At 44.4% G+C, this 27,408-nt stretch overlaps 1 protein-coding gene across 1 annotated transcript in view; it reads right to left on the bottom strand.

Annotated features, from left to right (window-relative positions):
- ATXN10 (ataxin 10) overlaps window positions 1-27,408 on the bottom strand; it is a 103,382-nt gene that overhangs the window by 3,679 nt on the left and 72,295 nt on the right. The window contains exon 10 of the mRNA XM_015405450.1: window positions 13,556-13,619. Within this exon, the coding sequence (XP_015260936.1) occupies window positions 13,556-13,619 (64 nt within the window). The remainder of the gene's footprint in view (window positions 1-13,555; window positions 13,620-27,408) is intronic.

Below are 27,408 nucleotides of genomic sequence, written 5' to 3'. Positions count from 1 at the left end.
GGCCTCTCCGCCGCTGCCGCCTCGGAGCCGGGCGGGCGGGGGGAGGACCGGCCTCGCCGCCGCTGCCGCCTCCTCGGGACAACGAGCGGGGGTGAGTGGAGGAGACGGAGCTCTTCTCCCCCCCCCGCGAGTATCGCGGGGCCCCGTCTTGTAGAACTCTAATGTTCACAGCAGTGCAACAAACATAACCAATACAGTCTGTGTTTTACCTTCACAAAACTGCACTGTAACCAAGCAGGGCTGGCAATAATCAGGTGTAAGAGAAATAATACTGAGTAAGGTCTTTTAAAATAATTTTTGGTTCTAACTTCTGCTTAAGACAATAGCCTTATAAGCAGTACTTGACAGATAGACTCTTAATTGTGTTCATATAGAACTCTAATGTTCACAGCAGTGCAACAAACATAACCAATACAGTCTGTGTTTTACCTTCACAAAACTGCTCTGTAACCAAGCAGGGCTGGCAGGGGACTTTGGACTCAGCCCTCTTTTTTCGTGCAAATCCCAAAGGGTTTGGGGAAGCCCCCCCCCCCCCCCCCCAATCAAAGTGTATGGGGTCACCGACTGCATGGATTGGCCCTACAGCAAGGGGGGAGGTGGCGGCGGCACAGAATACAAAACTACTCTCAGGTACCTGTAAAGTCAGGCATCCAAATGATAAACTGTCATTAAAATACTGCTGAACATAAATGTGTGATAATCACTGATATTGTAGGATGGAATGATGCAAGTATATAGCTAAAGCATGGGAGAATTAAATGAAAGTGTCACTTAATTGTCATTTGTCTCACAGTCGGCACAAAAATAAGGGTAGGCAGAGCAGTATGGAATCAGCAAGCAGCTGGACGGTGCAGCTGTGCTCACAGCTTCCTCCTTTTCTAACATAACACTTCCAATTCAGATTCATGAATATGTATGACCTTTCTTCTTAACATGCTGAGCGAGCCCGAGACTTCTGGATGGCTGGAAGCAGACCTATACAGACTTAAGTATCACAGGAGATTAAAGCAAGTCCCCAGTTAATATTCACATTACCCTCTTGCTTGTCCCCAAAGACAGACAGAAAACTGAACATATTCTGAAGTCCATAATCCGACCAACACTTTAAGCGCTTTATTGTATACTCAGCTTTGGAAAGAATGCTTTCTAACGTTTCCATAGTTACCGCAGATAAGAGCATGAACCCATTTGTCGCCAAACTACAAAAACACAGCGATCCTAGGAGCTCCGATTTTGCATATATGTCTTAAGAGTCTTTTCACCACCACTACACGACCACAACACGTTTGTGTGCCTTTTGCTAATGCGATGTCAAGAGACTGTTTTCCGTATTTAAAAGCCATCCTATACACAAACAGGAAAAAGTCCCACCCCCACCCCCTCCAAGCTCACTCCAATTTTAAATTATTGCATTAAGCTATAATTACACAAAATACAACATTTGCAGACCTCTGCTGCATGTGATGTCATTAAGTAGTAGAGACTATTGTTCTAGATGTGATACAGTGCTATGAAGATTTTCTGAGAATGAAGACCAAAATCCATAGAACAAAACAATACTAGCCTTGCTATCGCCTCACTCGAATGTGTGGGGCAGCATGTGAGTGCTTAAACTTTTGCCTGTCTGATCTTGCTCTGAAAATGCTACCCCAGGCAGTTTCTAATCCATTGTTCCCCAGCTGAACTCTGAGACCAGCTAAACCCCAGGAAAACTGTTGATGGAGGGAGATCTGCATGGGGGGTGGAGAGAGGTGGAAACCAGGGAACTAAGAACGTACTAATGGGGGGGGGTTTGGGGGGGTTGCATCTGTTAATTCTCGAGCATGGTCAGGAAAATCATTTTCATACTGCCATTTCTTGGGGGCAAACTCACCATTTTTGATTTGTTTCTTTTATATCATTTATACACAACCGCTGCAAAAGAGGCATCCATTGTCAGCAGTGATATTCCTGTGCAATTCTGTTATCATCACCAGGATGCCTGCAGTTCCCTTCCAAGGCTGGAGAAACCAGAAGAGAAACATAAACCAGTTTGGTGTAGTGGTTAAGTGTGCGGACTCTAATCCGGGAGAACCGGGTTTGATTCCCCACTCCTCCACTTGCACCTGCTGATGTGACCTTGGGTCAGTCGCAAGCTCTGGCACAGCTGTCCTTGAAAAAGAGCAGTTTGTGTCAGAGCTCTCTCAGCCCCACCCACCTCACAGGTTGTCTGTTGTGGGGAGGGGAAGGGAAAGGAGTTTGTAAGCCGCTCTGAGACTCCAAGTGAAGGGCGGGGTATAAATCCAATCTCTTCTTCTTCTTCTAAATTTTTGGACTGAATCAGAGAAGCGTCACAAAACTGGGGGCCATTCTTACAATGGTCACAGGAAGGCTGAGCACCCTCTCTCCCACCCATCAGTTCTCTCTTTAAAAACTGCCCTCCCCATCCAAAATGGGTAAAGCACAAGCTTGGGAATGTATGTTTGGTCAGCTGACACATGTTAAGATTTATCTATTCTCAAAACTTCAGTCTGTACCTGAAAACACTGGTACAAGTGTGTGTGTCCTAACAACTTGTGTGTGTGTGTGTGTCCGTCCTAACAACATAACTTGAAGTTACAGGTCTGGACTGTCTTCCCTGTAGGGTACGTATGAGAAACTCTTTGCCTGGACACAATGAGCATCAGCCAGCACCTGAAGTCTACTAGCTATGCCAAATTCACTGCACCTACGTAAATTTACTCTTACATTTACACTGGTCTCAATGGCATAAACACTTAAAATGCTGAGGTAACACAATATAGAAGCAAGCTGTTGGGTTTGTCAATGGGATATAAGGATTAAGAAAATAAGATCAAGTGAAGAATAATAAGAATGATAGATGAAGTAGTTGTGAAATTGGAATGAGAGGATATGCATGCAGAATGCTAAATGGGATTTTTTACATATTTCTGTATTTTTCTCTTCTTCCTCCTTTCCCCTTCCCCCCTTTCTGTATATAAACTCATAAAAGATTTTCCAAAAAAAGAGAGAGAGAGGGAGAGAGAGAGATCAGATGCTACACTGCTTTGAATGCCTCAACTGTGTATTGAAGTTAAAAAAAGAAAAAACTATGTCATCCCCCCAAAGCTATTTAGGCCTTTGGTTTACCTTAGCTTTATTTCAAATGTTGAAATAGCTTGTAAATTTTAATATACAGAAAAGTTACACAGAAAAAAATTACAAATGTGTAAGGCAAAGAAGACAGAGAATTCTCATTTTTAGCTCTTAATATTAAGTTATATACAACTAAATCATGGATACGCTGATTCATGTTTCTGTCACCTCATGGTTCAATTACTGCAATATCCTTTAAGTGGGGCTGCCCTTGAAGACAACCTAGAAACTACAACTGGTCCAGAATGTGTCAGCCTGACTTGTGCCGGGGGCTAGCTGCTGGGAACATACGATGCCCACTTTGAAACAGCTGCATTGGCTGCCAGTCTGTTTCTACGCTCAATGCAAGGTGCTGGTTATGAGCTTTAAAGCTCCTCATGAAAGACACATGCATTTGAAGGACCATCTCCTTCCATAGGTCCCTGTGTGCCAACGACAGTCATCAGGCAGCCATCCATTTGCTATTTCACCATTTGGAGTAGCCTGTCTGGCACTGACCAGAGTCCAGGCCTTTTCCAACATGGCTCCTACTCTTTGGAATGAGCTCCTGGAGAGGGGAGGGGAGCCAGTGATCTTCAATACGCGCTTCAAGGATTACTCATTTGCTAGGGCTTCTGAGAGAGTTTGAGTAGATAACTTTTTGGGGTGGGGGGGAGATCTGAATTTGTTATTTTATTCTTCTTTTAACTTGATTTAAAAGAAACCAAGGCTGCAGTCACACGCAACATTAGCCACGCAAGAGATACGGAAGACAGGCGGAGTTTCCGGGTGCGATCTCACCAGCACATCTGGGGAGCGTAGCGCTTCTGTGGCACAACCGAGGCTTCCTCCCGAAACCGCGCAGCAAAAAACTAGTACCTCGGAGGTACTAGTTTCCGGAAACTGCGGGGCAAGGGCGGGCGTCTGATCGCGTTTCCGGTGGCATCCGGCGCCCGCCCATGTCCCCTTGTGAAAAAGGTGTTTTTTTTTTCCCAAGTCCCCGTGGTTGCGCACATGCACCCAACGGAGCATGCGCATTCGTAGTGAACACAAAAAAATAAAACTAGTTCGCCGCGCCGCGCGCTTCTTCGTTGCGCGCAGGCATGTGTTGTGATTGACGCCTCTCTGTAACCACAGAAGCTCCACGGTACCTCCACAGAACCTCCACAGGAGGTATGATCGCTTTACTGCGTGTTAGTTTGCCCCAGGGCAAACAGCCACGCTTCCCCCCCGCAGTTTCCTGCCCGTGTGACTGGGGCCCAAAACTATTATTGTAAGCCACCTTGAATCAGGAGAACAGGCAGAGTATAAGTGTCTTAATAACTAAATCTTCCAATTCCTATTCTTAACAAAATGCAGAATAAAACCCATTTTAATAGTGCACTTACCACCTATTATTCTATATGCATTTCAGTCTCTCCAGTTTGCCACTAAGACACAAATTAGGTTGATTTCAATACTGTATAAAAGGCGACCAAACTTTAAAAATTCCGACTACCAGAGTTTTCCTGACAACATGCATTTACAAATTTTAATTATATTCACTATCACAACAAACTAGACCTTTTCTAACCCATGTTGTTTGGTCAGGATTATTTATTGTTTCCAGATTTGCCCATGTGTCATTCTAGACGCCATGAGCAGATTCTTTAGCAAAGTCCCAGATGTTTTAAAAAAATTATTTCAGCTAGATCATTGGAATCGGTTTAAAATAATGGGCCATATTATTTACAGTTCATTATGGGCAATATTCCACCAACACTGAATTCACTCACATTCCCACCATAAATGAAACAGAGTTTCTTTCATTTTCCCAGTACTTCCAACAGAACCTCTTGAGATTTTGGTTATTCTGGTCACAACAAAGTACTACTGAAAGTGCATCTTAAAGCAATTCTCTCCAATTCCCACAATAAGAGGAATATTCAACATTTCTTTTTAAGTGATCTCCCCCTACCTTTATCTCGATATAGAAGTCCCCAGATCTTGTTCAAATCGTTTTAATCTTCAATTGATAATGACTAATACAGGCTCCTCAAGCAGTGGCTGCTCTCTTTTGGACCTGTAAAAGTGTTCTCTCTAAATTGGGACTATTACAATATTAACAAATAACTGGAAGTAAAGCTCCATAACAGCATTGAAAAATAGTTAATAAATTAAAAAAACCCTGCATAGATAATCAGGCTTTATTTGAAGGTGTTTCAGATTTATAAAACTGAAAGGAGAAAAAGTCCTCCTTTTACTCTCCCTAACCCCTAACATATAATGTTAGCTTAAAGCCAAAAATAGGGTACAGACATTCTTGCCGCATATTTTAAGTGACATTTTTAATAGAAACCTATAATTTAACTATAAATCCTTTGGTTTTACAAAGGGAGAAGAAAAAATCACACTCTTGAACAATGTGAAGCCAAATGTTCTGTGGTTATGATTCTTAGTTCTAAAAGCTGTTTTTATTTCAACCCTCCTCTCTTTAATATTCTAGAGAACTTTGTCCAAAAATTCTATATGTTAAAAAAACACAGAGATACTTCAACAACTACATCGAAGAGGGCATAGAATCAAATGTTAGAAAAATCAGGGGAATTAACTCCCCAACAGAAGCTATATGGGTGGAAGTACTGGGGCCTAAGAGTTACTTAAAAGTGGGTGTGTACCATCACCCACCTGATCAGACCCTTGAGGCTGATCTTGAGATGGAGATGGAAATAAGGGAGGTGACTAAAGCAGATAATGTTATTATACTGGAGGACTTCAACTACCTTCACATTGATTGAGTAAACACGTGCTAGAGTCATGCTGTAGAAATGAGATTCCTAGACATCATAAATGACTGTGCACTGGGACAGTTGGTCACAGAGCCAACCAGAGGGGTAGTGATCTTGGACTTGGTTCTGAGTGGGTCTCAAGACCTGGTGAGAGATGTAGATGATGATACACCAACTGGGAACAGTGACCATAATGCTATTAAGTTCAGCATTCAGGTCAATGGAAAGTTATCCCTAAAGTCCAAAACTGTAACATTTGATTTCAAAAGAAGAAACCTTACAAAAATGAGAGGAATAGTAAAAAGGAAGCTGAAGGGAAAACATAAGACAGTCAAATCCCTTGAGGATGCTTGGAAGCTATTTAAAACCACACTAATTGAAGCCCAAATAGAATGCATTCCCCAGGTGAGGAAAGGCACTGCCAAGTCTAAAAGAAGGCCTGCATGGTTAACAACGTATGTCAAGGAAGCTATAAAAAGTAAAGAGGCTTCTTTTTAAAAGTGGAACATCTGCCCCAATGAATTGGAGGGACCAGAGGCTCTGGCAAAAGAACTGTAAATCAATAAATAGGCATGCAAAATGAGATTTTGATGAGCAGGCTGCTGAAAGCATCACGAAACAATAAACATTTTTTAAAATATATGCGGAGCAGGAAACCAGCCAGAGAAGCAGTCGGGCCTTTGGATGAAGTAAGAATAAAGGGATTGCTAAAGGAAGGTGGGGAGATGACAGAGAAGCTCAGTGACTTTTTTGCATCTGTGTTCATGGTGGAAAGGCATGTACTCATGCCACGGCCCCAATTTTCAGGAAGAACTGAACCAAATGAGGTGACCCACTGGGGAAATTAAAAACTAGTAAGTCTCTAGGTCCTGATGGCATATACCCAAGAGTTCTTGAAGAACTCAGATGTGAGATAGTTGATCTACTAACCCATATATGTAACCTATCACTAAATTCAACCACCTGCCACTGGACACATGGAAAAGAATGCCAACAGCAAAAGCGCTTTGGGATCAGAGAACAGCAAAAAGAGTGGAATTTGGAGTTTGTAATTCCCACCAGTTCCTCCTTCCAGTTCCCTGTGTCCCTGGAAATCTTTGAGGACTGTTTTATTCCCCAGGTGCTTTTTTATTTAGAGAAAAATGGAAGTAGCTCTATTTTGGGATGCTTACTCAAGTGCTGGCAACTGTGTCCTAAAAGGACAAAGCTGTACGGCCACTTGCCTATGCTTTCTGCCCCCAAACATGCAACTAGGGTGGAAATTCATCCCAGAGGCTGTTTGCTAAAAGCTCACAAGCCACCTTACAGTAAAAGAATACAACCACACTATGGTCCTTTCTGCACTAGACCTTAAACCCTGTCCTTGAACTTACGTTCTACACCACATGCAAGTTCACCCCTGTAATTATCTCGGGGTATTTTTTGTTTCCACAATACATTGAGGTCACCCCGGTTTCGCCCCACACTTGTCCCAGGATAAATGGATGCTGTTATAACCAGGGGTGAATGTAAGGTATTGTGTCACGAGCTGAGCTCTGATAAAACCAGGGATGAGATCCAAGTGTGGAAAGGACCTATAAAAGCCTGACTGCTGTCCCAGCGAGTCTTCAGGGAAAGCTGCCGCTGGCTTCCCTCCCTCCCCTTCCACAGACGACTGGCCTCTGATGGAGCCTCGGCAGAAGGGACCAAGGAAAAGCCTTATTCTTCTCCTTCTGCAGGAAGGGTGGCCAGAACTTGTGACCTACCAAGACAAATGCAGCCCTGCAGTAATGTCTTCTGACCTGCCAAATGCTTAAAAACTCTACTGCCCTGCCAGGGAAGGAAGAGATCCCCCCCCCCCTTGCAGTCAGCTTTGGAATGGAGTTCAGTAAAACAAGCTGTTTTTGCTGAAGTAGCAGCAAAGCCACTTTTTTTTTGGGGGGGGAGCTCAATTCCACAACATCATGGTGCTCCTGATAATGTGTTTGGCTTATGAACTCCTTTCTCCCAATCCCCTTGAACCCCAACTTCTCTTAGAAGAAGAAGAAGAGTTGGTTTTTATATCCTGATTTTCTCTACTCTAAGGATCCTCAAAGAGGCTTACAATCACCTTCCCTTCCTCTCACCACAACAGGCATCTTGTGAGGTAGGTGGGGCTGAGATAGTTCTGAGAGAACAGTGACTGGCCTAAGGTCACCCAGTAGGTTTCAGGCAGAGGACAAACGGGGTTGGTCAAACCCGGTTTCCCCTATTACAGTCCACCAGTGTTCCCTCTAAGCTGAGTTAGTGTGAGCTAGCTCAGTTTTTTAGCCTCCAGCTCACACACTTTTTGTCTCAGCTCAGGAAGGAGGGACCGGAGCCAACTAATTTATGCAGTAGCCAAATTGCCCACTCACAACTTTAATACCAGGAGCTCACAAAGTAGAATTTCTGCTCACAAGACTCCACAGCTTAGTGGGAGCATTGGAGTCCACTGCTCCTAACTGATGGCATCATGGTGGCTCTTAGCAAGTTGTGGAACTCCCAGGTATGGAGGAGTCTTTCTTTTACCCTCGGGATGCAGTTCTGGCAGGACCCCAGGCAATGGGATAGCCAACTGTCCTGGGGAACTCCTTCTTCAAAGCTCCTGGAGCCTGAGGTGCTAGTGGGGAGAGAGAGCTCTTTCCTTCACTCATCCGTCACCACCTGCCACCACAGCCAGCGAAGGAGGTGATTCTTCCTCTGGCTTAAATAGATTAGAGTTCTTTGGTTATACTGCACCCCCTGGACTGGACAGAAGGACTATCGCCAAGCCCAAGAAGATTCCAGAGCCGCTGGGGGACACCACACATGTGCTTGGAGTTTCCTGGTCACAAACTTTGCAGGCCTGCCTTAGAATTTAATGGTTAAAATTAAAACTTTAGGTCTCTGCTGGGGAGAGCTGTAGGGTTATCTACGAACAAATGAAGAAACAAAGCAAAACAGGAAAAAAAAACCCGCCTGATTTCCGTTACTGCCATTTTTTCTGTGGGAACAGCTACGTAATTCGCTACATCACCGTTCCATCCTGACTTTCCTCTAGTGCAAGACTATGGAAATATTACCATTTTGTTTATTTTTGCCACCAACTGAACAAAAATAAAAGCAGCCACAAGCTGTGCACTTGGCCACCCGTTCCCCAGCTGGCTGAAGCAAAACCTCTCTCTACTCCCCCCCCTCCCTCCCCGTCTTCTGCTCTCCTCAGCAGTGTGGCCTGTTCTCACAGCATGGGGCCTGTTCCAGGCTCCGCTTTCACGAGGCAATGCCTATCTGCTCCCCCACAACAAACTGCCATTGTTACAGGCCATAGCGACTGGATTTCTCCTCGATTTATCCTGAGGTTTCGTGAACCACAATTATACTAACTACTGCCATGAGGTCAAAAGTATTTCGAATCTACCTCTGAGACGACGGTCCGACCGAACATAATGGCAGAAAATTTTCTTCGAGTGGGAGAATGTAAAAATTAGCTCGCCTTTATGCTTTCAATATTTTATCCAAACTAAAGGGCTCTGTATGTGTGGATCCACAACAACTATTGTAACAAGAGAGCAAAAAAGAAACCACAGGTTTTCCTTTCACAAATGCTGCCAACTTTGGCTCCTCACAAGCAGATGGCTGCCCGTTATCCCGGAACGGCGGCACGGGCTTCCCCCTTCAAACCTCACCAAGCATTTCGGTTATTGGGGATAGCTGCCAGATGATGTTAAAACAACACCGAAGCTTTACTGCGCAGGTCTTTTCGACTCATTTTAATCAGGCCAGTGTTCAACGACACACCACCCTCGGAACCTTTTGTGACCGACTTAACACAAAAACATGTGTGCAAGAACTGAACGCAGCTGAAGAATAAGATTGCTCTGGCTGCAATCCTGAAACCACTTATTCTGAAGCGGTTCCAGAGACTTCCATGTGGCTACGCTACAGCTGCTTCTCTCTTCTGAGCACAAATGAAACTGACAGAAAGTTGCTACCAAATTTAATATTTTACCAACACTGAGTCACAAATTGATTGGGATGAGATGGAGGCCTTAGCAGATAAGCTCTTTATTGATTTCTGAAGGAGAAGAGGATTCACTTTCTGAGGCCGTACCTTCCTTCAGTCCCAAGGCAATTTTTTACAATCCACGGCTCCCAGATTGGATGCATTATGTGAATTAGTTTTGTCTGGTATAAAACAGCATGGTTTAAGCGGCAGCCTCAATTACTGTTATCAGTGAAAAATGAATAGAGGTATATGTGGTGTACATTAGAATATCTGCGTTCACAGGGAAAATACAGTCTCAATCAATATGAATGTCTGTATTTCATAAGCAAAATCTGAAGGAAATTTTGGGGTCCCCCCTTAAGCACATTCTACATCAAATTTTTCAAGGGACTTTTGCACAGCAATTCCTTTCATTTACATCAATATCTCTTTTTATCATGCCTCTCTACTGCCTCCCCTTTTTTACAGGATTGATAATCAGGCCTCGACTTGCCTAACAAGCCCTTGAAAAATGCCACAGATGTTAAGACAAAGGTTTTACTTGCTAGTTACTAGTTACACTCTTCTAAAAGTGCCCATTATATTTAACCAGAAGCCCCCCTCTTACTTGAATTGTAAATTTGTGGTGTGTATGTGTTTGTGTGTGTGTGTGTGTGAGAGAGAGAGAGAGACAGACAGACAGACAGAATCTCCTCCTCTCAGGGGCTTGAACAAGCCAATTTTCCCTCCCATCATTTTCAATGGCACAGTCGCTCTCCGTATCCTCTACTCCTGAAGGGTTTTCATCCAGCCAGTTTTAGGGTCCCCCATCATTTTTTATTTTGGTTAATTTAGAAAGCAGTGTTTTCCTCCATGCCCACCTCAGGTTTATGTGACCCTGTTCTGCAAATTTTGTTACCTGCACAGACAGCAGAACATTTAGTATTAGATAAAGGGGAAAAGTTAAACTCACAACAACAAAATGTTGCAGCTTGTTTGTCACTCGCCCATCAGATAACCACTAAATTCAGCTCTACACATACCTACGGGACCGTCTCTCCCCATATGTCCCCCAGGGCTTTCTCCGCCAGGGCTTTCTCCGCCCTGGACCCAGCCTGGTGGAACGTGCTCCCATGTGAGATCAGGGCCCTGAAGGACTCGTTCCTGTGAATTAACCAGTTTTTAATCCACAAGAGGACTTGTCCTCTTATCTCATGACTGCTGAGTACTGTGTACAGTACAATTCTGGTCACACTGCACCTCAAAAAAGATATTACAACATTGGAAAAGGGGCAGAAAAGGGCACCTTCCCTATGAAGAAAAGTTAAAGATGTTATGGCTCTTTAGCTTGGAGAAACGACGATAGAGGGGTGACATGACAGAGGTTTACAAAATTATGCACTGACAGAGAAGGCAGAGAAGGAAGTATTGTTTTCCCTTTCTTACAATATAAGAACTTGTAGGGACGCAATGAAATTAATGAGCAGTAAGTAGACTTAGAATAGATAAAAGGAAGTACTTCTTCACCCAAATAGTAATTAACATGTAGAATTAATTGCTACAGGAAGTGGTGGTGGCTACAAGCACAGCTTCAAGAGGGGACTGGGTGAACATATGGAGCAGAGGTCCATCAGTGGCTATTAGCCACAAGGTATAGATGGAACACTATGTCTGGGGCAGTGATGCTCTGTCTTGGTGCTTGGGGGGCAACAGTGGGAGGGCTTCTGGAGTTTCAGCTCCTTGGTGGACCTCCTGATGGCACCTGGGTTTGGTCCGAGCCAACATGGCTTCTCTTACATTCTTATTCCCTCCCACCACCCAGCACTCCCAATGCCCCTCCTATCTCTGCCGGGCCCCTGCTGCAGAGCTCAGAGGGTGCTCAATGGTGGACTCTGAGGCAGGTACCTCCCCATCTGCTGAGGATGCCAAGACCAAATTCTTGAGGGACACCCTCATCTCATGGCATTTCAGGTGCCATTTGGCATGCCTGGGCAAGCCCACTGGAGGGCAAAGCACAAATTTTATGCTATGGGGCCTGTGCATGCACAATCCTGTCTATGACTTTGGGGGTCATGAGAAAAATTCATACTGTTCTGCATATCTGGAGTTTCCTGTGGATGTGCAAAATCCCGCATGACCTTCATGTCTGGAGTTGTTATATCACTTTTGTTATGCATGAAGGGGCCAGGACTTTTACCATTAGATAAAACACAGATATGGATTATTATTCCCGTGAGGAATCATGAGGGAAGGGAAATTCCAGTTCCTCGCTGTCACTGCCACCAATCTCCACCTACTGCCACCTCCATCTGAATGTCCCCCTTCCTTCCCAAAACCTGCCTACCCACTTAAAATATATTTTTATATGATTTACTCATTTTATAACCTGCCGTTTTCCCCAATGGAAACCCAAAGTGGCTTACACTATTCTTCTCCTCCATTTTATCCTCTCAGTAACCCTGTGAGGTAGGTTGGGCTGCGAGTGTGTGACTGGCCCACGGTCACCCAGCTTCCATGGCAGAGTGAGGGTTCGAACCTGGCTCTACCAGATCTTAGTCCACCACTCTGAACACTACAACACATTTGCTTCTCAGCTCTTGCCAGTGCACCCAAGGGGGAAAAGTAAGCCAGTGCCCCGCACACACACACACGCACACCGTCTGCGCCAGGATTCTTCAAATCTTTTCATCCTCCTGAACCTGGATACTACTGGATTTTAGAATGGACACACTTTGTGAGAAAAAGTTTTAAAATTAACACCCTTCTTGCATCAAGGTATTTCCACTGGAATTTATCCACCAGTCCCAGCTCCCAACGACAGAATCCTTTATGGTTCTTTCATCAGAAAACTATCAGATATATGAGCTGAAAATATTTTTTTCCACTGGTCAAACTCCATAAAGTACGCCAAGTTGATGAGCTGCTTGCCAGCCTCCCTACCTGTTTATTTCAGCTGACCGGTCAGATGTGAGTTGACGGCAAAGCTCCAGTACCAGCTACAATGACCAAGTTTGGTTTGACTCTGTTGCAAACCCTAATCCAAAGGGACAACACTAAATCTTGGATATTCAGAATGCGAGAAAGCAAGACAGAACAAAGCTCGATGAGCCCCATTTATTTCAAGACACTCCAAGAATATGTAGATTCTTCACATGATTACTACCCTTCAAAAGAAGCATCAGCAAAGACCATTTTAGCATGAGATTATGAGATTTAATTGTTGGTCAAACAGATTATAGATGTGCTAAAAACAAGAGTTCCTTTTGAAGTTTCCCCCCCCTCCAATGTATTTGCATGGATGCTATTCTGCATCTCATAATCTTCCATTAATCAATTATATGTTATTAAAAGCAGGATTCAGAAGAGCAAGAAGCCAATTAACATGCATGACAAGCACTAAAAACTGATCCCCAAATGCACAAATATTTAGGCAAAGCAAACTGTAATTTTTTCCCCCCTGAAGGTCCCTGTTGCTGTGATAAAGTAGGTTTATTGGTGGTAAATTAGTATATCACAACACTGGAACTTCCCAGTATCTTTGAAATTGACAAATCAACCTCACAGCAGACTTTGCCCTTGATACCTTTCTCAAGACAACAGAACAGCTCTAGGTGCCTTCCCACTAAGAGGCATTCACATATATTGCTCCCCACTCCCACTTACGCTAGAGTAACTTATTTATAAGGTTAGAACATTATTAAAAGGATACAAGGATTATTGTCATCGATACTGCAGTTATCCAGGATCAGTGGGATACCATCTAGTTCATAAACCTGTGAAAAGAGAAAAAAGAACATTTCATAAAATATTTCTCTTTGTTTGGCTAGTAGGCAACAAAGATCCACAATACTAACCCATGTAAGCTCTACACATTTATAACCAGATACAACCATCTGAAGAAGTGAGCAGTGACTCACAAAAGCTCCTACCCTGCCACATATTTTGTTACTCTTTAAGGTGCTACTGGACTCTTGCTCTTTTCTACGGATATAACCACGGTTATCTGAAGACCAGGATGCAAAACCGTGGCTGGAAGTGGGTTTGAACACTATGATTTGCTATAACTACAGTTATTTATACATAATTATTTACAGCTGTACCAAGCAAATCACTGTTAATGGACATTCCCTATACAGATATAACCATGGTTATCTGATGACCAGGATGCACAACTGTGGCTGGAAGTGGGTTTGAACACTATGATTTGCATTAACCACATTTATTTATATAAAGTTATATATAGCTGTACCTAGCTGTTCCCTGCTTCTCCTGCCTTTCCACTTGCTACAAGACAAGCATTTCTTACTAGCATCTAGAGATGTGAACGCTTACGGGGGAAAGGGAGGAGCACCATTTTTTTCCTGTGGTGTTTTTTAGTTTCGGGGGGGGGGGATGAAAATTTTGGGGAGCAATGAGAAAAATGCATTTGAAATCTGTTCGCTTTTGGAATGAGTAAAATCCTTTGGAAGACAAGCTGTTACACACTCAAGACATACGATCTGAAGATTGTTATTTAAGAACCTACAGCATGAAAATGATAATTTCTGTACACTATAGACACAACACATTTCCAAATGTTATTTAAATGAACAATTTTGTCCATAATTGCTATACTGTAATGCGTATGATTATATACAATATAGAAGAGGTCAACTTTAACTAGATATTCAAATTTCTACTGAGCCTGTTTCTCTCAAAATAAAAGTTTGTTTACTACAGAATTTGTGTTTTCTGCTTTTCAGTGTTCACTCCTTACCTCAATACAGCAGAAACATGGAAGCACAGAAAATGCAGGAATTTATAAATCAAATTCCATAAATATGCCAAGCAGTACAATTACATATACTAAATTATGATAGTTTTTTGTTATTAACAGCAGTAAAATAAGTTTAGGTTTGTAAGAAAGCGTTCTACATATTTCAGTTTCTCCCCAACATTACATATCCCCCACCCCCAATCCAGAAACCCACATTTTCCACCTCAATGGCCTCAAAAATTCTGGAAATTTTACATTTCTGTTGGTATCTCCAACCTAAATAACAACAAACAGCGCAAACCTACACAGTTACTCCAGTCTAGTCTAAGCCTATTCAAAAACTGATTTGAATAGGTTTAGGCTAGACTAACACTGCACAGAACTGAACTATTAAACATGCACTTGGCAGGATTTATGCAACAAACAACATTTAGTACTAATGCACATGGCCCAATGCTATATATATTATTCTAATGGTGCATTTCAATGTAAAAATGTAGTCCGTCCATTAAGGCAATGCAGTCATATGTGACAATATAAGACTGAAACAAGGACACCTAGGTACACTCCTCTTGTCTGCAAAACACTTTCAAAAAGTTTCTCCAGGCAGACATTGGTGCTGTCTTTCTTATACAATAACTAAATGTATACTGACTTAACTAACGATGAAAGGGAGCCAATCAGATCCCAGTTTGGATTTAATCTTTTCTCCCTGCATCACTTTCATAACCTCCACACCCGGTCCCCCAGCTATTTGCCTTGCAGGAAAAATGCAGATACCATATAGGCACCTGGCTATTTCCCCTCCCCTGAGGATGGTGGATTGAGATCATGAAAGTGACAGAGAGGGCAAGGGTTAACCACCCCCTGGACCTAAAGGGTGATTCTCCCATCACCCACCCATTTAAGGCCTCACAGGAAGAAAATAGGCATTTTTAGGAAAATATCCCAGTTTAGCTATAGGCAACTTCTATGTATCTGCAGAACTGGAGATAACTTGTGCTTCCAGCTATAAGAAGTTCCACAGGTTCCTGTGCTCTGCTATGGGCACAGATGTCCTTGTAGGTGGACCACCCAGCCACCTAGCTTGGCATGACAATGGAGTTCTACATCTCCTGCCCAAGGGGCTCCCTTCCACACAGTTAGATGCTTGAGGGGGAAAAGTACAGCAGACCACCTGAAGCCATTCCCAACCCCTCTTGAACCAGTTCCAACTCATTCCCAGAAAAAAGGCAAAGGTGAGAGAACGGAATGACTGACTACAAGCCAAGCAGAGAAGAGCTGAACACCAATTGGGTGCCACTCCGGTTTGGTACAACTAGGGGTCATTTCGTAGAAAAAGAGGTGCAGGAGCTCATTAGCATAACTCATTAGTGTAACATTTGCATATGCCACACCCCCTGACATCACCAGAAGTGTGTCAGAAAGCAACACCCACTGCTCAGGCTCCACTGGACTGTTTTGGATTGCTAGCTATCGGGGGGGGGGACGTGCAGATCTGTCCTCGCAGAGGAGGGAGAGCTTGTACCTGAATAAAACTTGGTCTTAAAGGTGCCACTGGACTGTTTTGGACCGGGGGGCCGGGGGGGGGGGCTCTGCAACTTACCTGGCTGCTTCTTGCTCTGACTGAGGGCTGCTGGAAGCAGGGGGCGGGGCTTGTTGTATGTGCCCGCCCTTGACTGCCGGAGCTCCGCTCCTGTGCATGCCTGCAGGAAATGACCCCTGAGTACAACACTCATGCTGCCAACATCTTACCCATGGTTAAAGTATTAGAAAACATGCCCGCTCAAACGCATTCTTTGGGATTGTTCCCACCATCTGGAATGTCCTGAATGAAGAAGTCAGAAGGGCTCCGCAGTTATATCATTCCACAAAATGTGCAAAACAGAAATGTCCAAGTGGACTTTCTTATAAAAGAATCAGAACCGTATTAAGAGAGAAGGGTCCAGGAGGACACCTTCATATGGGAATAAGCCTGCAGTCCACTGCAAGGATCACTGCTGTTTATCGTGTATTATTGTGAATATCATCCGGCTTTTACTGTTATAGCCTTTATCTTGTAATTTCACATTCTGCATTGTTCGCGCGGTACCTTTGCCTCAGCAAGTTTGCTGTTCACATTGTTGCTTGCACAGCCTTTGAATTTTGTATTCCTAGTCCTTATTCCACTGTTTAATGGGTGTCTTATGATGTATCATTATATTTCGCTCCCTCTTTTATTCTGTGATCTTCCTGGAATCTCAGTGAGAAAGGTGGGCTATAAATAAACCAAATTAAATTAAATAAACCCTGGTTAAAGTATTAGGAATGGGCTGTAAACTTGTGTGATTCCGCACCTTTGCCCCTTTTCTTCTCTGGCATGAGTCTCTCCCCTCCCCTCTTTCAACTGCATTAACAATGGTTCAGGATTACGGCTTCACTAAAGCTACTGAGGATCTCTCTTAAGCAGAATTTGCAAACCAAGCCCTGGTAAGAACAAAACCATGGAGTGTGATGGAACACACAGACCTGTAGCCAGCTCTGAGCCATTTTTGCAGCAGGGCACAGCTGCACCCACATACTGTAGCCTTGGTTCAGTTTGTAACGGAGTCTGCAGAAGTGCAATGAAACAATAGTTTCATTATAGCCCATTTAATTTATTTCAGATTAGACCTCACAACACAACTCACAGAATATATGTAGGTAGTCTACTCAGTTATATCTCAGACAATAATATCACGAAACATTTTCAGACACATGGTCCAAGTCTACGTTTAATTAGATTTATTTGTGGGAGAGCTGAAGACAGAGTGTGCGTTTTAAGCACTGGGATTTTTCACATGTCAGATGATGTCGGTCATTGTTAAGCTGAAGTTTTTGTAAACTATAGATTTCAAATGTACAAAAGCTCCTAAAATCTAAACAATCTCACTGCATGCACAATAAAATACCCAATTTTCTGGCAATCTCAATATGCCATATCACAGTATACCAGTTAAGATCACCCTCTTACAAGAAAATAAAGTTTAGAATATATTTGTTTAAAATATTTGGAGATGTCTGGGCATGCCAACACAGAATGTAAAGCTCTCTCTTTGACACTGTAATTACTGAGATATTCAGACAGTTTTCATTCCAGAAGGTATACATCAAGTTAATTTCTGATGGGAAGTTCAGCATCAGTAGAAAATGAACACTACAAGGCTTGAGTGCATTTCACGTCTGAAGACGGAGCACATGATTTGCAGTCCTGATAATATCAGCATTAGCTAGAAAAATAAAGCCACTTTCCATAAAGTGTGAGGGGAGCTGTGGACTCAGCAGTCAGTATGGAACACAGTGGGAGGGACATCCACTCACCCAGCAAATACAGCATGGTGGTTAAGAGACTGACCTATGAACCAGGAAGCCCCCGGTTCAAGACTCATCTAATCACTGGACAGCTTTAGGAAAGAGACTGTCAGTCTCGGGACTCCACTTCCAATTAGTAACGCAGAGAAAATAATAACTTGCTTGAACCAGGACTAGTATCTCTTGAACTCACTAGAAAAAGCAATTATTCTTGGATTGGTTAGTGGCAAAAGGAAACCAGCCTGGCAAAGAACACGGTAGCTAGACACCCTAAAAGTCAACACCAGCCTGAGCATGGAACAACTCAAAGGAAAAACAGGTTGCTTACCTGTAACTGGTGATCTTCGAATGGTCATCTGTGCATTCACACCCAAGGGATACAGTGCGCACGCACTGGATCAATCAGCATTGTAGCAAGCTCGGTTTTTTGCACCCAGACCTCGGGCATGCGCGGGAACCCCACCACGCATGCCCAGAGGGGTGAGCGCGAACATCCCTCCAGTTCCTTCGAACCGCCGCGAATCAACCCCTATTTTGAAAATGCAGACACTGACAGCAGCGGGAAAGAGGGCGGGTGGTGTGAATGCACAGATGACCACTCGAAGATCACCAGTTACAGGTAAACAACCTGCTTATCTTCGACGTGGTCTCTCTGCTTCACACCCATGGGAGATTAGCAAGCAGTGGCCTACCTGGAGGAGGGTGCTGGCAGGTCCTTACTGCGAAGCCGAGGATAAGATGTGACATCCCATGATGGTACGAGAATTCTTTCGGACGTCTAGGGCATAGTGCCTTATGAACGTGTTAGGCGTAGCCCACGTAGCGGCTCTGCAAATGTCCATCAGGGGAACTACCCGGAGGAAGGCAGTTGAGGCTGCAGCAGCTCTGGTTGAATGAGCCCAGATAGGGCCAGGCAATGGCTGCTTGGTGATAAGGTAGCAGAGGCGGATGAGACCCGCAATCCACCTTGACAGGCACTGAGCCATGATGCGAGTCCCCAGCCTTGCTGGCGCATAGGAGATGAAAAGTTGAAAGTCACGTCTCGTTGGACGCATTCTGTTTAAGCAAAACAGGAGCGCACGCTTCGTGTCCAAGGTGTGCTTTGGTTGGGGATGGGAGAATAAAAATTCCGCTCAAGTTTCCTGGACTCTATACATGTGGTCCAGGCGTCGTGTTGACACTGGGGCTGATGAGGGTTTATTCCATGGCGCTTTAGCCGCCTGTAGTAGGACTGTGGACATGGGCAATGCTATGGTCGTAGACGTATCAAGTTGTACGATATCGAAGACCGTATCTGTAACTTGTGGCTGTTGCTGTACGACTGAGAGGCCAAGAGAGTGTGCCATTCTTTTGATGAGGTCTGCATAAAAAGTTAGATTGTTCGATGGTGATATGGGTTGGTCATCTGCCACTGCCTGGTTAGGAGATTTATGGTCAGGGGAGGTATGGACCTCTGAAGCCTCCGTATCAGAATCCTCCTCTACAGAATCCGAGGAGTCCGGATCTGACAGTTGGACTGGAGTGGCTTTAACTTGGCTGGCTGAATTCTTTGGTGGGACAGGGGGACTGGAATTGTTCCGGTCTATGCTGCGAGGGATCAACAGATGGATGACTCAGAGGACGAGAGAGAGATGCTGAGGGTCTGGACCTATGGGGTGACCTAGATCTGTGGGCAGAGTGGGCAGAGTAACGATCCCAATCAGAATAGCCTGCCGGAGTCAACCACGGCATGGATGGTGGATAAGCCCCATAGCGATATCTCAGTTGGCGGTGATCCCGCGAGAGAGCTGGCGGTGGGGGCATGAAGGCTCGTGGAGATTGACTTCTGGAGTGGGAGCATCCAGAAGACAGCGCAGTATCCTGTCTCTGTGAGCGGTCCCTATAAACTCATTCATTGATACTGACAGGTTCAGCACACAGACGGGGAGGATGATGTTGAGTGCTCCTTGAGATCTGCCGATGCCGACCTGCACCGACATCGGCACGGGCCTCGGAGACCGTCAACCTCAATGACTAAGAAGGAGAGTGATCCGCGCCCCGAGGGCGACTTAGAAGCTCAACGTTCTCTCTTTTTTTAAAGCCCCCCGAGGGGAGAATTTTTTATTTGCATTTCTATAAAACCACAACAGAAATTGGGGAGGAAATCTATAGGAAAAAGAAAACCTAACTAAAAACCCAAGAATGGAGGTTATACAATGCTTAAAACATAGTTATTACTCTTATACATTTGCTTTCAAACATGAAGAGTGCCCGCCAATCATCGCTTCTGTTGACAAAACCTGCTTATCTGACTGAACAGAGAGTAGTTCCAAAGCTATAACGCAATAATTACAGCCCTTAAGAAAAGTTTAGCATCACCACGCTTTACTCCCTCCCCAGGCATCTTTTAAAACCAATGTTCCCTCAGTAAGAACATTACAACACGTTTTTTTTCTTCCGTCTTCGATGTATCTTCTTTCTTCAATTATCTTTTAGTTTCTATAAGTCCGAATTTGTCCATTCATGATATGAACCAAGTTCCTTTTTTCCTGGGAGATCTTTGCTTCCTTAGATCAAAAGAGTCTTTCCTTTTGTTGCAATTACAACACGCTCATTGGAGATTCTAACCTTTCTCTTAGCAAACAGATCATATAAAGTTAGGGTAGTGGACCCATTACTCCAAAGAAACCGCTTTTCAATTAGTTTGCCAGTCCAGCCACAAAAAACTAAACTTAGAATCTCCTTGCCATTCATATATCTTTATGATCCACGTACTGTCCCTTTAAAAGTGTAGCTGCTTTTAGTACAGATCCAGATCGCTTCTCACTTTAGCCACCAGAGGGCCCACAATTTACTTTAAAGACAGAGTCTATGGTTAGGTCACAACCTAACTTTCCGCTGTCTCCTTTCTGAAGAAAGCATTGGTCCCGCCTCCTTCTTCGCCTCTCGTCATCATCTTTTGGGGATGTTTACATCAGCCGAGAAAGAATGCCAAACTCTCTAAGGTCTGTTTAAATGCTCCGCTTTCTTTTAGAAAAACTCTCTGCTACAGTCCATCGCCACAGTCTGATCAGTCCCTCCCTCCTTGCTTTCGCATTTGCTTAAAACATCGGGAAATAGGGCGTCCCCTCCCCCCCTTCGTTTGTATGCTTGTAGTGGAGGGACTTCACTTCTAGGCTTTAGTGTCTCGTTTCAACGACAACTCAGTCATCAATCCTTAAATTGATCCAGCCAGGTCCTAAAACGGCCCCTGGGATCACGCCAGGCAGAGAAAATCGCTAACCCTCCAAATGCTTGTTCCAGTGGTCGCTTCTAGTCCAGTACTGGGAATCAGGGTAGGACCTTCAGGGCAGAGAGTAGCCCCCCTGTACCGGCCACCGGCCGGAGATAGAGCTCTCCAAAGCCCCCTGGCTAGAAGCCCATTGCCTATGGGGTTCATGGGGGAGCGTGCACCATCACGCTCCCTCCTAATCCCCGAGTCATGGCACACGTCTTTCGGAGGAACACCATAGTTCAAAGCGCCAAAGACCAGAAGTCAGAAGCTCAACGTTCTCAACATCTGAGAAAGGACGCATCTCTACCAGCGTGTCCTGATCGAGCTGGTGTATAGGAGAGTCGGATGAGCTGGATGGTCGGTATCGGTGGAGTAGGTTGGGCCTCCGGTGCCGATACTGCCGTTGGAGCGGGGGACACGTAAGGGGCATTACCCTGTGCAGACGCCGCTAATTTTCCCGTCTTCGCCACCTTTAGGGACTTAGAGGAGCCCTTTTTGGTGGATTTGTGCTCCTTACTGGGCTTCAGCTTTTTCTTCATTGGAGTGAAAGCAGAAGACTGCGCCTTTGATGCCGGAGGCTTCGACGTCGATTGGCCGATGTCGGAGGAGGGCTTCGATGCCGGAGCCGTTGATGTCAATGGTTTTTCCGAATCCATCGGTGAGGGAGGATGTAATGCAGACTCCAGTAGCGCTACTCTGAGGCGTGCCACTCGTTTTTTTCTGGTTTGGTTGGAAAACCTGGCACAGTGCCGACAAGACTCCAGTTGGTGTGTCTCTCCCAAACAAAAAATGCAAAGGGTGTGGCGGTTGGGAGGAGCGAACTTACTGCCGCAACCCTTGCAGCGGTTGAAAACCTCCCACTTCTTCTCCATAAAATAAGTAAAATGGAGAAGAAAACAAAAAGGGGGGAGGGTGAGCCCGAAGGCCTAACTGAGGTAAACGAAAAAGCTTCCCCCTCAACGTAAAACAATTTTTTTTTTTGTTTATAGAAGAAGAACGAAGAAAGATAGGGAAAAATAAAGAAAACTGAGGAAAAATCTGAAGAGCCTGTGAGGCAAATTAGAACCGATCAGACCGACTAGAGGAAGAAGAAGAGAAGAAGAAGAAGAGATTGGATTTATACCCCGCTCTTCACTACCCAAAGGTGTCTCAGAGCGGCTTACAAACTCCTTTCCCTTCCCCTCCCCACAACAGACACCCTGTGAGGTAGGTGGGGCTGAGAGAACTCTGACACAAACTGCTCTTTTTCAAGGACAGCTGTGCCAGAGCTTGTGACTGACCCAAGGTCACATCAGCAGGTGCAAGTGGAGGAGTGGGGAATCAAACCCGGTTCTTCCAGATTAGAGTCTGCACACTTAACCACTACACCAAACTGGCTTCCAGCGCGGCGGAAAGAAAGGAACTGGCAGAATGTCCGCGCCCACCCCTCTGGGCATGCATGGTGGGGTTTCCACGCATGCCCGAGGTCTGGGTGCGAAAATCCGTTAAGAGCTTGATGCAATGCCGATTGATCCAGCTCGTGCGCACTGTATCCCATGGGTATAAAGCACAGAGACCACATCGAAGATCAATACAAGATCAGTAAACGTGGAGAGAGCTGACCCATAGAATCAGCAAGAGTCAAACACAACTGAATGGCTAACAACAACAACAACAACAATAGTATCTCTTGAACCAGGGCTTGCAACAGCCAGACCTAATATTAAACAAGGGTAGTTGGGACCAACACAAGGAGAAGGAGGGAGGGCAAGTGTCATGGTTCATTCCCGGTCCTGATGACTTACCTCCACATATGTGCCTATAGTTGCCAACAACCTAGAGAAAAATGTCCTGTCCTTTTAACAGAGGCTTAATGGGATATTGTTTACCAGGTGATGTCATTTACCTCCATGCCATGAGATGTGCCACCTACCCATTTCTACACATTAAGCTGTGATTAAAGGGACAGGACATTTTTATCTCCAGGTTCTTTGCACCCACCCCATGCATATATATGAAGACGTTTGAGCTTTTAAGAAAAGCGACGCAAAAAACACTGAATGTTGTTACAAGCAACAAATTCCAAAGCCCTTCTTCCCTTTGTTGCATTTTCTACTGACCTGCTCCTATCGTTCTTGAAAAACAAAATCCAAGACTCCTTTGCAAAACTCACCCCTGAAACAAATGAAGTTACGCAAAAGGACAATACAAACATCTGCAATGGAATGTCTTCGCATGGGACCTTAGTTTGATTTTGCAGATATAGTAAATTCTAATTGGTCCTCCCGTAAGCCTCCATGGAGCTGGTCTGCAAAATTCTAGGAACAGAGACTATTAAAGCCCAGGAACCATAGAGAAGAGAGTGTATATGGTTTCCTAGCTTGTATTCCTTTTCTGGCTCCAAAGAGGCCATCATGGAGACAAAGTATTAACAGCCATACCACAATGCCTCCTCCTCCTCCTCCTCCGTGTCTAACCAAGAATGTGGAAATTTGCACATTCTATCTTTTTACTAGAAATATGCTGCAAACTATGAGGAATTCTCTCAGGGCCGCAGTGGAAAGTGCAAAAATACTTTTGTTGTTGTTCAGTCACACAGTCGAGTCCGACTCTTTGCGACCCCATGGACCAGCTCCCTCCAGGCCCTCCGGTCTTCCGCTGTCCTCTGAAGTTTGCTCAATTTCATGTTCATTGCATCTATGACACTGTCGAACCATCTCATCCTTTGCCGTCCCTGTCTTCTTTGACTGAGTGGCTAAACTTATATATGTGCCCCCCAAAATTGCGGGCCCCCCCCCCCCCCCGTTAGCCTTCACAGGAGGAAAAAGGATGCCACAATCCTTACTTTTACTCACTTTCTTGTATATGCATTCAGACTTTTTTCTGTATGCCACTTGATTGAAAAGGTCTCAAACCTCTCCATTCTTGGGAGTTAGCACAGGCTCGTCTTTGCAAAAAGACTGCTATAAAAAGGAGTTTCCATGGATGCTGGTCACAGGAGCCAGAGAGCACGGATCTCTCACAAATGGCCCCATACATCAGCTGTGAACCTCTAACAAAGCACAGCAACCGACCAGATTATAAAGGAGGGTGTGCTGCTGTAGTTAAGTTTATATGTCAAGACAAATCTCTGAACAAAAGTACACTAAAAGCAAGGTGCACATTTTGCATCTAATCTTGAGAAAGACAGGTCATTTATCCTCTGTCATTCACAGATCCCAGAACCTATGATAGAGGCCCTCTGGCTTATAATAGACGTAACTGTGGCTTGTGGCAAACAAGTCTATTATTGGAAGCCACCACATCCTGGAAATCTGCTGAAAGACTTGTGGACAGAGGCTCCTTTCCTCAGGATGTATGCTGGAATGGCAAAGAATCTGATGGGACATTCGTTTCCCTGATGAGATGTATGGATATAAGGAAGAGAGATCAGATCCTGTTGTGGCCACACCACGATGTCCCACACCCTGGCCACCCTTTCCTAGTCCAGCTATGATCTTTGTATCCGATTGACTGCTAAGGATCAAGTAACTCTCCTGCAGTGTAACAGAAAATATCTGACTGCTTGCAGCAGACATAGACAGAATTCTGACCTTCCTTTTCTGCAGCCATCAGATGGTTGAAGATCATGTCCTTAGTCGGTTCTCTTCTTGACTGAAAGATCCCAGACTCTCTAGCCTTTTGTCGTAGGAAAGCTGCTCCAACCCCTTAATCATTTATGTTGCCCTCTTCTGCACTTTTTCCAGCTCTGCGATATCCTTTCTGAGGTACAGCAACCAGAACGGTACACATTATTCCAAAGGGGGCTGCACCATAGCTATATACAAGGGCATTACGTTATTGGCCATTCTATTTTCAATCCTCTTCCCAATGATCCCTAGGCTGGACTTTGCCTTTTTAACTGCTGCTGCACACCAAGTCAACAATTTCATTGAGCTTTCCACTACAACCTCAAGACCTCTTTCAATCTCAGCCACTTCAGATGCCATTAGCATATATTATAAATTAGGAAATTTTTGTTCCAATGTGCATCACCTAACACTTACCAACACTCACCTTCATCTGCCATATTGTTGCCAGCTCACACAGTTTAGAGAGAATCTCCTGTAGCTCTTTACAATTTACCTTGGTTTTCACCATCCTGAATAATTTGGTATCATCTGCAAACTCAGCCAGAGTTGCCAAATAATTTATGAACAAATTAAAGAGTATCGGTCCTAATGCTGATCCTTGCGAGACCCCGCTGCTCCCTTCCCTACATTGTGAGAACTGTCCATTTATTCCTAATCCCTGCTACCTGACATTTACCTGTCCTCTTGTTCCAGGACTGCCAACCTTACTCAGAAATCTTTGGTGACGTTCCCTGTCAAAACTGTTTTGAAAGTCAAAGTATATAATATCTACCGAATTACTCTTGTCCACTTGCTTGTTAACCTACTCAATGAACTCCTAAAAGTTTGAGAGGCAGGCCTTCACTTTATCGAAGTCATGATGGTTTCCCCTCACCAAGCACTATCCCTTGATGTGTTTAATAATTCTCTTTTCAATAACGGTTTACACTAATTACTCCCTGGACCCCTTTTTAAAAATGGGGTGATATCTGCTACTTTCCAATCATTCACCCCAGAGGACGATTTTAGCAGCAAGGTACATATACTTATTAGTATGCCATTAGGACTGGCAGACTTATTAGTTTCCAGTCTGCCCAGCAGTCCTAGAACTTCATCTCTTGTAACCTCAATTTGACTCAGTTCTTCAGACTCCCTTCCCAAAACCAGCAGCTACAGTGTGGGAACATGCCCCATATTTTCCACAGTGGAAACAGATGTAAATAGTAATGAGAAATATTCAGATGAGCAACATGATGTGTCCATTAGAATTATATATAAATTGGAGATGACATATCTTATGCTGGTGACCTCTGTCGAAGGCATAACACCATCCAATGCCAAGGTTGCAATTCCCAATTTTTGCTTGCAGACTAGAAGCAGAGATTGGAGCACCACAACCACCCAAGTGGTGGCGATTTCCCACAATGACACACCCTACACCCTCTTGCAATTAAGAGTGGGCTTTGTTACAGTTTCCACAAGTGAACCACAGAACGCTGCCTGCAGTGTCGCTGCTGAAAATATATCATTTGAAGGCTGAACAGCAGCTTCTTGTATAGAAAAATGAACAAGAACAGACTGCAGTTTTGGTGATTTCCCCATTACTTGGTGTTCTCCAGAGAAGCAAAAGAAAAGATGTTCTATAAACAGTGTGACAGGTACATCTCGTAACAAGGCGAGGCAGTGGAAACTTAAATAATAAGCATCACAGCATGCCCACTTTCTTCCACTGACACCAGTAAGAGGTGATGTCCTGCCACGATAATCAACATGAAAAATAATGAAAACTACTTTCCTTGTCTAGCTGCTCACACAATTGTACAATCATGCTGTTGCAAAAGAGACACACAATGTCAGCACCTTACAAACTAATCAACTGGCTTATTTATTAACTGATACGCTCAAGGCAGATCACCAGTATGTGTGTTCAAAGACAAGTGTGTTACTAATGCTCTTTACTATTAAAGGTAAAGGTTCCCTTGCTCGAAAGCCAGTCAAATCCGACTCTAGGGTTGCGGAGCTCATCTCCGTTTCAAAGAAGAAGAGCCAGAGCTGTCCGAAGACGTTTCCATGGTCATGTGGCCAGCATGACTAAACACCAAGGCACACAGAACGCTGTTACCTTCCCACTGTAGTGGTACCTATTTATCTACTTGCAATTTGTTGCTTTCAAACTGCTAGGTTGGCAGGAGCTGGAACTAGAGACGGGAGCTCACTCCATCATGCGGCACCCGGGTCTCAAACTGCTGAACTACTGACCTTCCACAGCCTGCAGTTCAGTGTCTTAACCACTTGAGCCACTGCAGCTCCTTTACTATTTACTGACAGCCCATTTCAGGAAATTGTCCAGCACCTTGGGGTCAGGTGTCGCCACGCAGGGCTCTTTTTGTAGCAGGAACTCCTTTGCATATTAGGCGACACACCCCTAATGTAGCCACTCCTCCAAGAGCTTACAGAGCTCTTCTTACAGGGGCTACTGTAAGTATCTTATGTACTATGGTGTTTGTGCAGTTGTTATGATTCTGGGTTGCAGGACAGTAAAATCTACCTTCATCTACGCAGCTGGAAGGCATTGTATCATTTTTAATCTCTGTTATTTTTTTAACGAAAGCAGTAACTATGGTGACTTGAGA

Source organism: Gekko japonicus, unplaced genomic scaffold (genome assembly GCF_001447785.1).
Source record: "Gekko japonicus isolate JY-2015 unplaced genomic scaffold, Gekko_japonicus_V1.1 scaffold1628, whole genome shotgun sequence".
Taxonomy (NCBI): domain Eukaryota; kingdom Metazoa; phylum Chordata; class Lepidosauria; order Squamata; family Gekkonidae; genus Gekko; species Gekko japonicus.
The sequence above is the reverse complement of the archived record's forward strand: the minus strand, read 5'-3'. Positions and strand labels throughout refer to the sequence as shown.